The sequence below is a fragment of the Dermacentor andersoni genome, chromosome 3, assembly GCF_023375885.2.
Source record: "Dermacentor andersoni chromosome 3, qqDerAnde1_hic_scaffold, whole genome shotgun sequence".
NCBI classification, from domain to species: domain Eukaryota; kingdom Metazoa; phylum Arthropoda; class Arachnida; order Ixodida; family Ixodidae; genus Dermacentor; species Dermacentor andersoni.
In genome coordinates this window covers 126,582,485-126,595,797 of record NC_092816.1, presented here as the reverse complement: position 1 = coordinate 126,595,797, position 13,313 = coordinate 126,582,485, and the positions used below count along the sequence as shown (strand labels likewise).

Genomic DNA, 13,313 nt, shown 5'->3' with positions numbered 1-13,313 from the left:
CAAATGGCGGCCTCTTCGGACCCAGGTATTCTTAGCACCCTGTGCTGCGTCAGAGATCTGAAAGCCGCTGTGATCAGTTGCTTCGCAGCTGCTGGGGACTGAAGGCCGGGGTTTGATTGTTGTATTCAGGTTGCGGCCAAGTACTGCACCAGGGTGGCCAATCCTGCTCTGGTGAGGGAGTGCGTTACTGGTTCTGGTCACCGGCAACAGGCCGAACTCCAGGCCTGTTTATGCGATTTTATGAACACGCGGATTTGTTTAATCCGGTGGAAAATGGCGCGGCACCGGGATTCGAATCGCGGTTCTCTTGCACGCGAGGCGGATATTGTACGTGTACACCACCGCCGCATCTTATATATATATATATATATATATATATATATATATATATATATATGCGTCATATATATATATATATATGCATGCATCTTTTGGTAGACGCGGATGTTGTTTTCTGCAAAACCACAAGATATGCATGCAAATGGTGCTTTTGGCAGAATCCGCACGTGGATTTCTACCAAACGATTTCTACCATATATATATATATATATATATATGACGAGAGAGAGAGATAGTTGTGCGCTCGGGCTCCATCTTGTATGCCATATATTGTAGGGAAGAAGAGGAACACTATGGCATGTCATCCTCTCCAGCGCTTTCTAGAGGGTGAAGCTGTCCAGAACTGTCTTCGGGAGACATCGCGCTTGCAGAGCGTCCATCAGAAACTGGACATCTGGACATAGCGCTGCATGTTTATATGCGAACACGAAAAATAACGTGTTCAAACACATAAAAGGCTGTTTCCAACGATTCGTGAGTTTATGTGGAATGCCGCTCTACTTATGTAAACAAATATATGAAAAAAGTATAGAACCTCGTGGACAAGGACATTAAGATGAGTGTGTTTTCTGTACACCGGACTCATGGTTATTTAGGTCTAGGGGTATAAAAATCCACAAGACCTAAAGAATCCTAGAAACGCAAAAGAAATTACATCCATTTGTCAAAACTGTGATGCTCTTAAGGGCGAAACAATGGGAGTGCAGCTCCAGCTGCGCGATTTGAGCTACTGCAGTACGCATTTCATAAAATGCCCATAGAGCAATACGTGAAAGGACGATGTGCCAAGTCAATGACTAAATGAGTGGGCAATTTTGTATTCATCACAGAAATGTATCCGGACGTGCAACTCGACCAGTTTTTCACTCCGTGGAGAAAGGCTTTGTCATTCTCCGCCTATCAAATGTGGACCGACCAGACGACATGGCTCTACGATGAATCGGCTGTAAACGCCCACTACGCACCTTTCTACAACTCAATCATCCTCCCGACAGCGCTGCTCCAACGACCCTTCCTCTTTCTCGACGGTCCAGCGGCCCTCATCTATGGTGGTCTCGGGACGGTGAGAACTGGCAATTACTTATGTCATTTACTGCCACTCTAGAGCAAGCTTTAAATCCTACATTCTCTTGTAAACTGCCTTAAAGAATGAAAGAAGAAACGTCTCCTGCGGCAATCAATTTACCGGTTCAATCACACTTAAAGAACCAGCAAGAAGGGGAAGCGTAAAAAAACACAAAAAGAACAAAATAAAACGGATTAGGAGAATATATAGAACGAGAAGTAGTGTAATGAATGACTAGTTCGTATACATACTGTATATACAACAGCAACTATAATTACCGAACAATCCACGAGACGTGCGGAGAGCACATCATGCTTTTCCATGCCAGCTAGAAAGAAGAAAAGGCCATTGTTTCAAAGGTTCAATGAGTACGTAGTGTATTCTTGAAGTTGGCAGGGTCCCCTCCATCTTCACAGGCAATTTGAAGTAGACACCGCCTTCTACCGCCTCCCCAACCTAGGAGGCGCTACGCCAGCATCTGCATTAGTGTTCCTGTATATATACAGGAAAATTGATCTGCATGACAGGTACTGTAATCAAAGCGCCACGCGCTGTTTGAGTCGCCTGTCGCAAGTAAAATAAGCCCGAGCCTAAAGAACACTGAAAAGCACAGACGCTATGTTGTCCTTGTCCTTTTGTGTCCTTCTTTTCTTCGGTCTGTTATTGAAAAAAAATCACAACTTCTTGTCCCTTTCTACCTCCGAAACCTCTTTCCTGTAGCGCTGAATACCACGTGAAAAAATTTGCAGAAGATCCAATAAGCTGAAATCTTCATGCAGTGAAGCTTCGTGCGAGTGTCTAAAGAGACGAAACACACACATACAAGCGTCGGTGCATATAAATTAAACCTTACCTTTTGTTAAGCCGAGTTCCTGACCATTAGGGAGTACTATTGCGACAGCCGTCTTGAATGTAATGGTTTCAGAGGCAGCAGGCGCACACTTACATACGGCGATTCGAATCCATTCTGCACGCAATAAGCGTTTAATTCCTCATTGCATTGCAGTCGCGAATGCGCGCAGTCGAGCTTTCTCGTTCTTATTTTTTCTTTCCCCCGCAAAGCCGGCTCCACCGTGGATGCGCGGAGGCGAGCGACATGTGATGTTGCTGAAGAGATCCCAGCGCAGCGGTCGGGGCGTCTCCGCTGTGATTGGTTGGCCAGGGTGCAGAAAGGGAGCAGCCAGGGTCCAGCTCCCACGGTCACTAAACCCGGCGATGTTCGCAAACAAAGGCTACGCTTTTGAAAAAATTGGCCAGTGGTACAGCGTGGCCATCGCGGAGACGTTGTCGTTTCGTCGTCGTGAACACTTTGTCCTGCAATCATCATCACTGCATTCTTCTGATCACTCAGTTGTGATGACTTGTTCGCGAGTACTCGAGCGCCACGAGTTTGTCGATCGCAGCTCTCACAGGTGAAAGTGTGGCCAAATTGGTTGGTTCCGGTATATGGGTAAATTGTCGCTAAATGTCAACCAGGTTCTTCGCAGATACCGCTGAGAGCACGCTAAGGATGATTTTGATAACGTGTGTCTGCGCATGTTAATCTTTTGCAGAATTAAGCTCCACGAAAATTGCACGAAAGTGTCTTGGGATTCTCTAGATAAGCTTGAAAAAACATACCAAATATACTGAAATATTTACTCTTCATTCGTGGTGTAAAATATTTACGCCATTCGTGATCACGTCGCTAATGTGCTAACTTATTTTACACGGAGGCTGCTTCAGTATTGTTCTGTGTGGCGTCGCAGATAATGTGGGCAAACTTATTACAAAGACAGAGCTGCAAAATACGAGGTAATCAGTAACCGCGTCTTGTTAGCGGACACCTTGCGCAAACTTGGTAGTTGCTTCCGTTCCATATTTATTAGCCGACTTGTATGAAATAAATTATATATATAAATCTATAAAAGATAATTTCACTTTTCGTAAGCTCGAGCATCACATTGTGCGTCCCATTTGGAAACATACTTTGAAGTAGAATGGTTTCAGCTCGCAATGCTTTCCGCAGCAATACTTTCTGTCTTTCATAGTTCCAGAAAACTCGAAGTATAATGCAACGTGAATGCGGGCCCGCGCTCCTTACACATGCATTATGAGCGCTCAGAAAAGTGCTTTCAGGGAGCCCGCACTACTGAATGACTTATTTGTTGGCCTCTTAAAAGTGACAGGGCAACGGTACAACAGCTCCCATCAATAAAAGAAATATCTCAATATCGTCCGAAAGGTAAAATATTTGGCGTGTTACAGCATAAACTTCCAAAAATTTTTAAAGGTTGCCTGTGGCAGAGAAGCACAATTATAGTACATGAGCCGGTCTTCTCGAAGGCGCAGCCATTACTTACAGAAAAAAAAAAATTGTATCGTATTCGGCGAATTAACGAAAATTCACCAATTATGTTTTACCTAATTAGCATATGGCTCATGCAATTTAGAAATTCTAGCCATGCAGTTCGCAAGGCGGAACCACTTGGAATGAATTATCAGGATGACACCAGTTTCGAGGTATTAATTCCCGAACTTTGCGCGAAAATGCATTGGCGTTCCTGTTGTTTCTATGCTTCAGTGCATAAGAATACGTTTTCCTAAGAAAGTAACTGGAACGCCAATGTATTTCCCCGCAATGTTCGAGAATTAATATATCAAAACTGGCGTCATCATGAGACTTTGTTCAAAGTGGATGCGCCTTGCGGACTCCTCGGCTATAATTTCTAATTTGCAATATGGGCCATAATTCAATCAGTTAAAACTCAATAGGAAATTTTTGGAAGTTAGTCGATAATGCATCTCAACTTTTTCTGCAAGTCTGCCTCTTCGATTAGACCAGATCATGGGCTAAAATTGCGCTATCTGCTACAGGCAACCTTAAAAAAATTTTTGAACATGTTCGCCGTGAACACCCTGTATTTAAGCATAGCAATGTATTAGACAACTACACGTAGTAAAGTTCGGGGCTTTATACGCCATTAAATAGCAGTGAGAAGGCGCTTAGAAAAAGAATTAAGAAACATGTTGTTGTGGGCGCAGAGAAAAAAAATTAACTATCCCATTGGATCACAGCAGACACTTGCTCTCAGAACGCTGGTCTGATCGAGAACGCCTGGAGCAGCAAGCGAATTCCGCTTCGTTCTTCCTCGTGTTTCAGCATGTTTCCGAAATTTGCAGTGGAGTGACCTTCAACTTTAGGCGTGCGAGAACACAACGCACACAAAGCCGCCAGCCCTTCCGTCTCGCCTTGGCTAGGAACCCACCGCAGACTGCCTTCAATATTAGGCTCCCACAGCTACCCAATGCCATGTGATGCGCAGCCTAGGCCGGCCTAGAAAATGAGACGCGCGCTCATCCGCCTCCCTATACGGCGCACCGGCGCGATATACAGACTACGTACGCTTTATACGGCAGAAGGCAGCGACGCTGTCATCTGGGGCCGTGCCGAAAACGAAATATTCGCCTGTGGTATCCATGTAAATGCGATCGCAATAAAGTTACGTTTTTTCCCTAGTTTCAGTCGTAGTCTTTATCGGGGACATAAGCCGGAGCGCAGTGACCTGCTATCGGTCAGGCAGCTGCTTTTTTGTAAGAGAAACTGACAGCTACATCGCGGCCTTCTCATTTCTTCGCACTCTTCTAATCAACCATTTTGTAGAGTTGCTTGCTACACTTTGCGAGCGCTGTCGCGCGCTCACGTTGTATCGGTGTTTACGTTTTGCGTCAGAACACTGAACTGCAGAAAAAAGGAATAGGTGTGACAAACTGGAAATTGGAGAGCTCACTGTTTTCAAACTTGGACGTTAACAAAGAAGCTCGGAAGCAATTAAGGACTGCGCAAGAGCGATGCAACGAGAAACGTTAGGCGTAACATTAAGATATAGGAAAAGTACGGTGTGGATAAGAAAGGAAACGGCAATAGCCGATATCAGGAGAAAAAATAATGCAGCCTGGCAGGCGATGTAATGTTTAGGGCAGATAACTGGTGTGCCGTTAATTTTACAGAACGGGTGCCACCAGAAGGGAACCTCAGGCGAGGATGGCAGAAAATAATATGGGGTGATGAAATAAGGAAATTTGCAGGTGCCAGTTGGATTCAGCTGGCGCCACGACAGGGACGCATTAAAACTACTGCAAGAGGCCCTCGTGCTGCTGTGAACATAAAAATAAACTTATGATGGCGTTTTTTGAACCAGATCCGCATTTTCGCCTTCGAACTAGTTTGCGCAATTAGAAATACATTTTATGGTTTAGTAGTTTGCGAAATTAGAAATGCATTTTATACCTAAGGCAAATAATTTCTGGTGATCCGTTATTCAATATCTACAGAAAAAGTGTGGTTTGCCTACTGGGACAGCTGACAGAACATCAGTGGTCCCATATTTGTATCTTATCTCGCAGTCCGTTTTGTAAATAGCTTGGCCCATGTTGTACATGATTTTGATTATCCGCTGTTACATCAGCTCTAGCATCTCAATGTGCCCACGACATCTCTACTATAAACAAAAAAATCTGCAAGAACGGTTGAACGAGTTTCGGCAGAGCCAGGAAACTCACTACTGCTTTTGCTTTATTACTGCTAACCTGTTTCAGGATTGAATACCTCTACAGCGTTATACTTCTTTCGATGTGACGTTTAGAATGGAGACCTTCTCACATGATAATCTTGAGAGAGCAACATTTTCTTTTACGTCAACATAAACTTAAAAACAACACTGTAAAATTCTAGAAAAGTGAGGATGAGTAGCGTACAGGAGTGGAGAATAAAGCCATGTTACGCGGAAGCAGATGGAGGGGCGCCTAATTAGTTTGTCGCAGCGACCACAGCTGCGCGTGGTGTTCCGTCACCGATTTCACAAAATGCACGCGCCCCTCGACGAGCGCGCTGTATGTCACCGGATATCTGAGGCGTAGTAGTGCTATACCTCATTTCACCTTCCTAGTACTGTTATGCAGTTCTAGCTTGGCCCACGGGTGCCTACTATGTCGAAATTTTGACTGTGCCGTTGCTGATTCAGCGCTAAAACAGCCTCCTCTGATCAGGTTATAGGGGTAAAGTGTATCGTTAATGAAGCGGCGGCGTCGAATTGGACAGCGCGGTCGCATATGATAGCTGACGCTGCCTTTGTCAATCATATAAGATGTTTCTGCGACATTTTGTTTTTATGTTTTCTTTTTCGCAGATAATTGGCCATGAGATTATGCACATGTACGACGTATCGGGCTTGACATTGGACGAAAATGCCGAGGAGCGAGTCTGGGTAACGCCACAGTTCCAAACGGAGTACGGAAAAAGGGCGGTCTGCCTGCGCAGATCAGCCATGGCTCTCGTGAGTGGACGCCCGTTTAATTTTATTAGTGCTTCGCTGGTCCCTTCATCGCCAGCGCCATGAAGTGCCTCTAAGGATCGGCTGGGCCCGCCCAGCTACGAACGATGCTGTGAGCGAAGTCGCTCATACAGCAAACGCTTGCTGAATCACCTAATTGGTTGACGTATTGACTTTCAGCGAAAACAGCTGGCACGGCAGGAGATTGCGGACGATGTGCTCGACTCGGAGAACCTGGCCGATTTCGTTGGCACTACAGCATCGTACTGGGCCTACTCGTCACTGCCAGCTCACGAACGGGATACTTGGCTGTTGGGCCTCAACATATCAGCCGAACGTTTGTTCTTCATCAGCACCTGCGTCAAGTATTGCTACCACTACAGCAACACCGAACACGTGCGCCACTCGCCATTCCACGTACGCTGCGTGGCGCCACTCATGCACATGCCGGAATTCTCGACCGCCTTCCGCTGCCCCCCGGGGTCCCTCATGAACCCGGAGAGCCAGTGCACCTTCTGGTCGTGAAAGTATGGATGCCACTGGTCGGTGTATGTCGCAGTGAAACACAAGCGTTTCGTGTGTTCTTTCCTATTTACTCTTTGAAGAAATAACTTGTACTTCCGTTTTGGTATTACCGAAAAACAAAAGCAAATATTGTTTCGCTTCCGTATCAACGGGTTCTGACTCTGCTGAGCCTCACTTTCAGTTTAAGTAAATCAAAATCTGTAACGATTTGCGCAGTGCCTCGCCACACTGAATTGCTTCGCGAACCGCTTTCGCGTAACTTACTTTGCTCTTCGTACCTGGACGCGCTAGACAGGTACCCAGTTGTCTGCGTGGTGAATTCGCATGGTTGTCAGAAATATAGAGAAATTGATTGCCGGGCATGTGGAAGACAGCAAATGATGTTGCTGCATTATTAAAAATTAATAAAACTAAATGTCGAACGGCCAAATGAGTCTTACGCATAAGGTATAAGGCACCTTGAGTGGTGACGTCGCTAGAGCGTGCTGCACGAGGTGTGGCGCCTTGACACATCCGTCCTTAATCTACACGGGCCAGATGTTCGCTTTTTTCGTCTACCATGTTATGCATTCGCAAAAAAAATATAGAAAATATATTTAAACGTATAGGCGTGGAGATTTCAGCATTCAAAAAAAAAAAAAAAAAAAAGAAGGAACCCGGCCCATTCACAAGTTCTTTACTTTCTTTTGTAAAGGTCATGCTTCAGTTTACTGGGCAAGCTTCGAAGACTGTAAAAATATATCTTGGTTCCCACTTGATACAAAAAACTTAATGACAACATTAGGTACATGAACAGACATCTATGAGAAGCGACACAAAGAAAATGACGGAAGTTACCATCGAACGTAGATACAACATATTGTCTATCGTTCACAATGTCCACAAATTTTTCTATAAAGCTGACCTTATCGTGAGCATACAGCCTGGTTGTAGAGGACGCAGCTGAATTTACCCCGTATAAGAGTAAAATTAACAAAATATACAAACAAGCGCTATTTACATAGTTGCTGTTCACTCTTGTCTCTTTATTCTTTTCGGAAGCGGCGCAGAATGTTCACTCAAAGAAACCTTGTGACCACCACGGCGGCTATAGCATGGCACCTAAATTCTTTCTGGGAAAGAACGGACTGAGTAAGGGAGCTCTTTAATGTAACCATAGCACTATAGTGACGGGGTAACAGCCGCGGATGCAGAACTTGTGCTCTAGTGCACCACTCCGTTTGGTCTCATGGCCATGCATAAAATTGTTGGTCTCATGATAGTGGGATCGTGTGTTTCAATGGCGTCTTCGACAACATTAAACATTATTACTTTCCCCTTTAGACTTCAGCGTTGTTTGTTCTTTTGTACTATGCTTCACCACAAGCCTGAAACGGAGGTACCTTCCATGGGGAGAGAAGTGACGAGTTGAGTTACCCAGGTGTAGGAGGGAGGGCTTAGGTATATGCGGCTTTGGTGGCCATAGACCAACGAATAAAAGCGCGTTGTTACGTTGTGACTGTACCTACCAGTGAAACGGGCCGTCCGATAGTATGTGCCTCCTCATTCTAGCAATAATGCGGTGAGGGGGCCCGTCTTATTAACGCATAGACTATTATGGCAGGCCTCCTCACCGTAGTATATTTTGAAAAAGCGTAATGTGGTACCTAACCGAGCACTATCCATGAAAGCGCTACTAAAAGAATGGCTAACCTTACCGGTCTCGTAGATAGTGATGAACGTTAAGCAAGCTTCGAAGACTGTAAAAAAAATATCTTGGTTCCCACTTGATACAAAAAACTTAATGACAACATTAGGGAATAAAGGGCTGTGATAAGTTGGTCTTGGTGTGCGAGGCGCTTCGATATACAAAAACTGGGATAATCGTAGGGCATGGGGGGTTTCTCTCGCCGTAAGCTATGTCATCGTTGGAACGTGCGGTTGGTTCACCGAAGCCACAGCAGTCCCAATGGTGATACAACTTGCCAGGAGCCAGATGTGCAGTACGTCCCGTGCAAAGCCGTGACACCGGCATCAACTGTCAGTCACACTACATGCCAGCAGCGTATCGTCAAGAACGTAACAGTGGCATTGCCGTCGGAACAAAGGACCCGGGCTTTTGGGCGGGTGCTACAGGGGCGAGCATAAAGGTGGTGTGTGCGTGTGTGTGGATCCCTAAATGGTCATGCTAATCTGGGCTGTTGACAACGGCCTGTGAAACCGGGCTGTTCATCACAAGGTTCCGCATGTTGCGCTGTCAAGTTGTCGCCGGACTTCCATGATCTGCGTTTCCTACGAAATAGTAATGGGTGTCCTCCCAAGACGGTCTGAAAAGTCTTACAATACTGAGCTTCGTTTTTCCACGTTAAACGTTTACTTCCATACCTGCAGCTATGTCTTGCTTAATTTTACCTGAGTTTTGATAAGATTTCCCGTCTAGTGAATGCCGCACTTCGAAAACGTACGTAGATAAACGCCGTTTTCTGTAACGCGTATTTACTCTTTTCGATTCTGCCAATGGATACCCGGAGCAGGCATGTGTGTTATAAATGGTATTCGATACCTACACTATTCTGGGACTTTTATGAAGTGAGGTTATTCACATGTCTTACATTTTGTGAAAAAAATGGCGATATTCCCAGAAATGCGTTAAAGCCGAACTTAATATCGAGGGTGTACGTTTTCGCATTGCTTCTTTAGAATATAGCGTCATAGCACGTATAATATAAATAAATTCCACCATTAAAACGACTTTAGCAGTCGCTGATTTAACTGTATTTTGAGCACTAGCTCATCGTGTGATTTTCACATTGTGAAAGAAACAATCTAGCCCGTGTTGACGGTTCTGGTGTAGTCATCGTAGAGTTGATGGTATGCAACTTGCTTAATTGCTTTCCCTTCAAGGACTACTTCAAATGGCATGCTTTCAAACAACGCAAATTAGCACCCATGGCCATCAATATTTTGCTACCGCTCGGCGCTACTATGCTTAATGGGGCGCTGAACACAAAACACCCTGCCGAGAGCTCATCTGTAGCTTCAGATTTCTCATCAATTTCACGAGGGCCACAAAGCGCGCTGCATTAGCATGATGGGAGCTCTCGTGGCGACGCAGACCGAGCGGCACATGCCGAATTTCCTATACGCAGCGACCCAACACAGTCGGACGGTTTCTTTAGAGCCTTGTACTAGAAGTGCTGCAGCCTAACGCGAGTTTTTATTTACGCCCAAGTCCAGAGCTCAACCGCGGCGCCGCCATGCGCCGCTCCCGTGTACCACTTGTCTAGGTACTTTTTTTCCCTGAAGCGCCACGGCGAGCGCCCTAGATCCTTCCACACTGTAAAATAATTTACCCCCTTAAAGGAGCAAAAGGGTGTAGATGTGTCTATAACTCGTGCACATCCTTAGGGTGTGATTTATATAACGGACACCCTCGGGCTGTGGGTTATAGACACATTCACAGCCTTTTTCTATTTTAAGGGTGTCAATTATTTTACGGTGTAGGTACTTGGTGGGACTAGAGAGATGTTGTTCCTGGGCGCACAAACTGCTCAGCCAGCTGTCGCTAAAGGAAAATAGGTTTTTTTTCAACACACGCCCCCTAGGGTATTTCGAAATAAAAGTTGCGTGCGGAAGCTGAAGTAACACTGTACGAAATTTTTGAATCTAGGTAATGAGATAAAGGGCTGTGATAAGAAGTTGGTCGTGGTGTGCGAAGCGCTTCGATCTGCAAAAGCTGGGAGAGTCGTAGGGCATGGAGCGTTTCTAGCACCGTGAGCCATGTGATCGTTGCAATCAAGCGTCTTTTCCTTCTTTAAATCACTATCTCTCTTCCAGCTGGAACAATAGCAAGACGCAGGCGCCACACACGACACATAATAAACAAACTATCGAGCGGCGTCCAGGAACAAAAAAAAAAATCACAGATATTCCTCTGGGAGTTAGACTAAGTATGCGCTAGCAGCGTAAGCATTGGGCCACTTGCTCATCTCCACTCAGCCCGGTGTCATTACAAATGTTATGTAACTTGATTAGGCCACCACTAACGATAGCCCCGTGGCGACACGAACTGGTGCCGACGGCAGCGAAGAAGCATTGATGATGCAAGCAAGTACTGCAGGTGGAGGCGCCAGGTGCGTTGATGACGTTCCGATCACTCAAGCCTTTATCGTCCTTTAGCGCCTTATCCATCCACATGAAACCAGTATTAACCATGCGCGTACTCAGGCGGCGACTCCGTACTGCACCGCCGCGCCGGCCGCAGCTTGAAAGCGATATGCGATGCCTACGAAGAGTGTCGACTGCTCACAGCTTTCCGCGCTGTGTTCTCGCCGCTTACTCAGTGTTAAAGAAACACGCGCGCCCGTAACTTGAAACCACAGTGGCAGAGTGAGGCGTTTGCTAAAAGCGCCGTCAGCACTGCACTCTGGCCCCTTCGTTGGCTTTGAAGGGAGAGGCGGTACCAAGGCAAATTCGGTCGCTGCTGCGGGCGCCACCTCCAGTGAAGTTTTCTCGTTGCGTATGTATACAAACACTTACGCATTTAAAATTAAGACTTACCTACACCGCCTAAACTCTGCGAATTCGGGCTAGGCTGAGCAGACTGCGCGCCCAGGCAGATCCAGGGACGCAAAACCAAATACCTAGAAGGATCTAGGGAGTGTACCGGGGCGCTTCGGTGAAAATGTACCTAGAAATGTGGTACGTTCGGGCGGCGCAGCGGCCGAGCACTGGGCTTGGGCGTAAATTGAAACACGCCAGCCTGACACCTTACCTCATAACCAGTCCGATGCTTTACAAACGCAGGTTCGTTTGAATGGCAGCGCATACGTCAAATGTATCAGGACAGGAGCTTCTGCAAGCAATAGAGAGCTCTAGCTGAGATCGTTCACGTATTCAATGCACGGGGCTTTAAGTTTCGTATTAGTACCGAGACTCATAGAACGCAGGACGTATGCCTTTGTGTCGTAGTTTTGCAGCATTGTATGAATTAAATTAAAGTGGTTTCACGTGTACGTGCCTGGATCGAATGTGTGAATCATCACGAGGTGTCACCTGACACTAATAAGCAGCACGTGCTGCTAAAGTCACGTCAGTTTAAGAGAGCTGCAATGGCGAGTTGCCTCGGTGTTGCTAGGGTTACCCTAGGTTAAGCCTTCTTCCCTGAAGCGATATGAAGAAGACCGCATAGATCATGCAGGAAATTCACCGGCGACACGAAATGGGAGGTAGGGTAAGCCAATAACATCATTCAGTTCTCATAACGGGGCAAACAAGTTAAAATGGGCTGCCGATTTTGCCTGAAGCCATCTCTGCTGGGTGACGCGGTTTCTGGCGATGACCTCGTTTTCAATAGGGCACTTACTACGGTGAGGGAGCCCATAGAGACAATCTAAACACTACTGTGACGGGCCTCATCACCATAGAGTTATTAAATTGAGGGGGCCGGTTTTGATTCCATCGTTAATAATGCGCACATAGTTTCGCTTGTCAGTGGTGTGCCCCAGTCAAAGTGGGGCACACAGTAACAACGTAACAACGCGCCATTAATTACGGCTTGCGGCTGCTGATGCGGCATCCGCACCCCCGGGCGCTGTTATGTAAAGCTATTCCAAACTTTTCTGTTCCAATTATGCAATGAGCCCTCCGCGATTGGTCAGAAAGTTTTTGGACCAGCCCCCACTTCATCTGTCTGCCACGCGACGTCATGAAAACCGCGATAGCTTCCTACCTGATATGAGGTGTACACACTGATTATGCATGCTTGGGCTGAACAGAAGAAAAAAATAATTATTTCTGATTCGACGCCATTGCGCCATTATCCCTCGGCTATTGGTAAAAAGTTTCCAGCTTCACCTGCTTCCCACGCGAAGTCACAAAACCACGATAACTCGCCTCGTCAAAGTTATACGTTATACGTTTATCGATTTTCAGTGCATTGGCTCCACCGCATTGAATCCCTCTTCACTTGATCGTGCTCCTCGCCTCTTCTCAGCCAATCAGATATGACAAGGCGCTCAGTGTAGGCAACGTTATTCGTTTTTCAAGCAAACAGAAGTGACTTCCTATGAATCAGGAGAGCGTTTGATTGG

General features: G+C 46.1%; 1 protein-coding gene across 1 annotated transcript; it reads left to right on the top strand.

The window, feature by feature from the left end:
* The first annotated feature begins 1,190 nt into the window (after positions 1 to 1,190).
* On the top strand, positions 1,191 to 8,558 carry LOC126537904 (membrane metallo-endopeptidase-like 1). Its single transcript, XM_050185012.3, has 3 exons — positions 1,191 to 1,402; positions 6,574 to 6,720; positions 6,898 to 8,558. Exons 1-3 carry the CDS (start codon positions 1,244 to 1,246, stop codon positions 7,240 to 7,242), a joined length of 651 nt encoding a protein of 216 aa, XP_050040969.2. The 5' UTR covers positions 1,191 to 1,243; the 3' UTR covers positions 7,243 to 8,558.
* Positions 8,559 to 13,313: the final 4,755 nt, after the last annotated feature.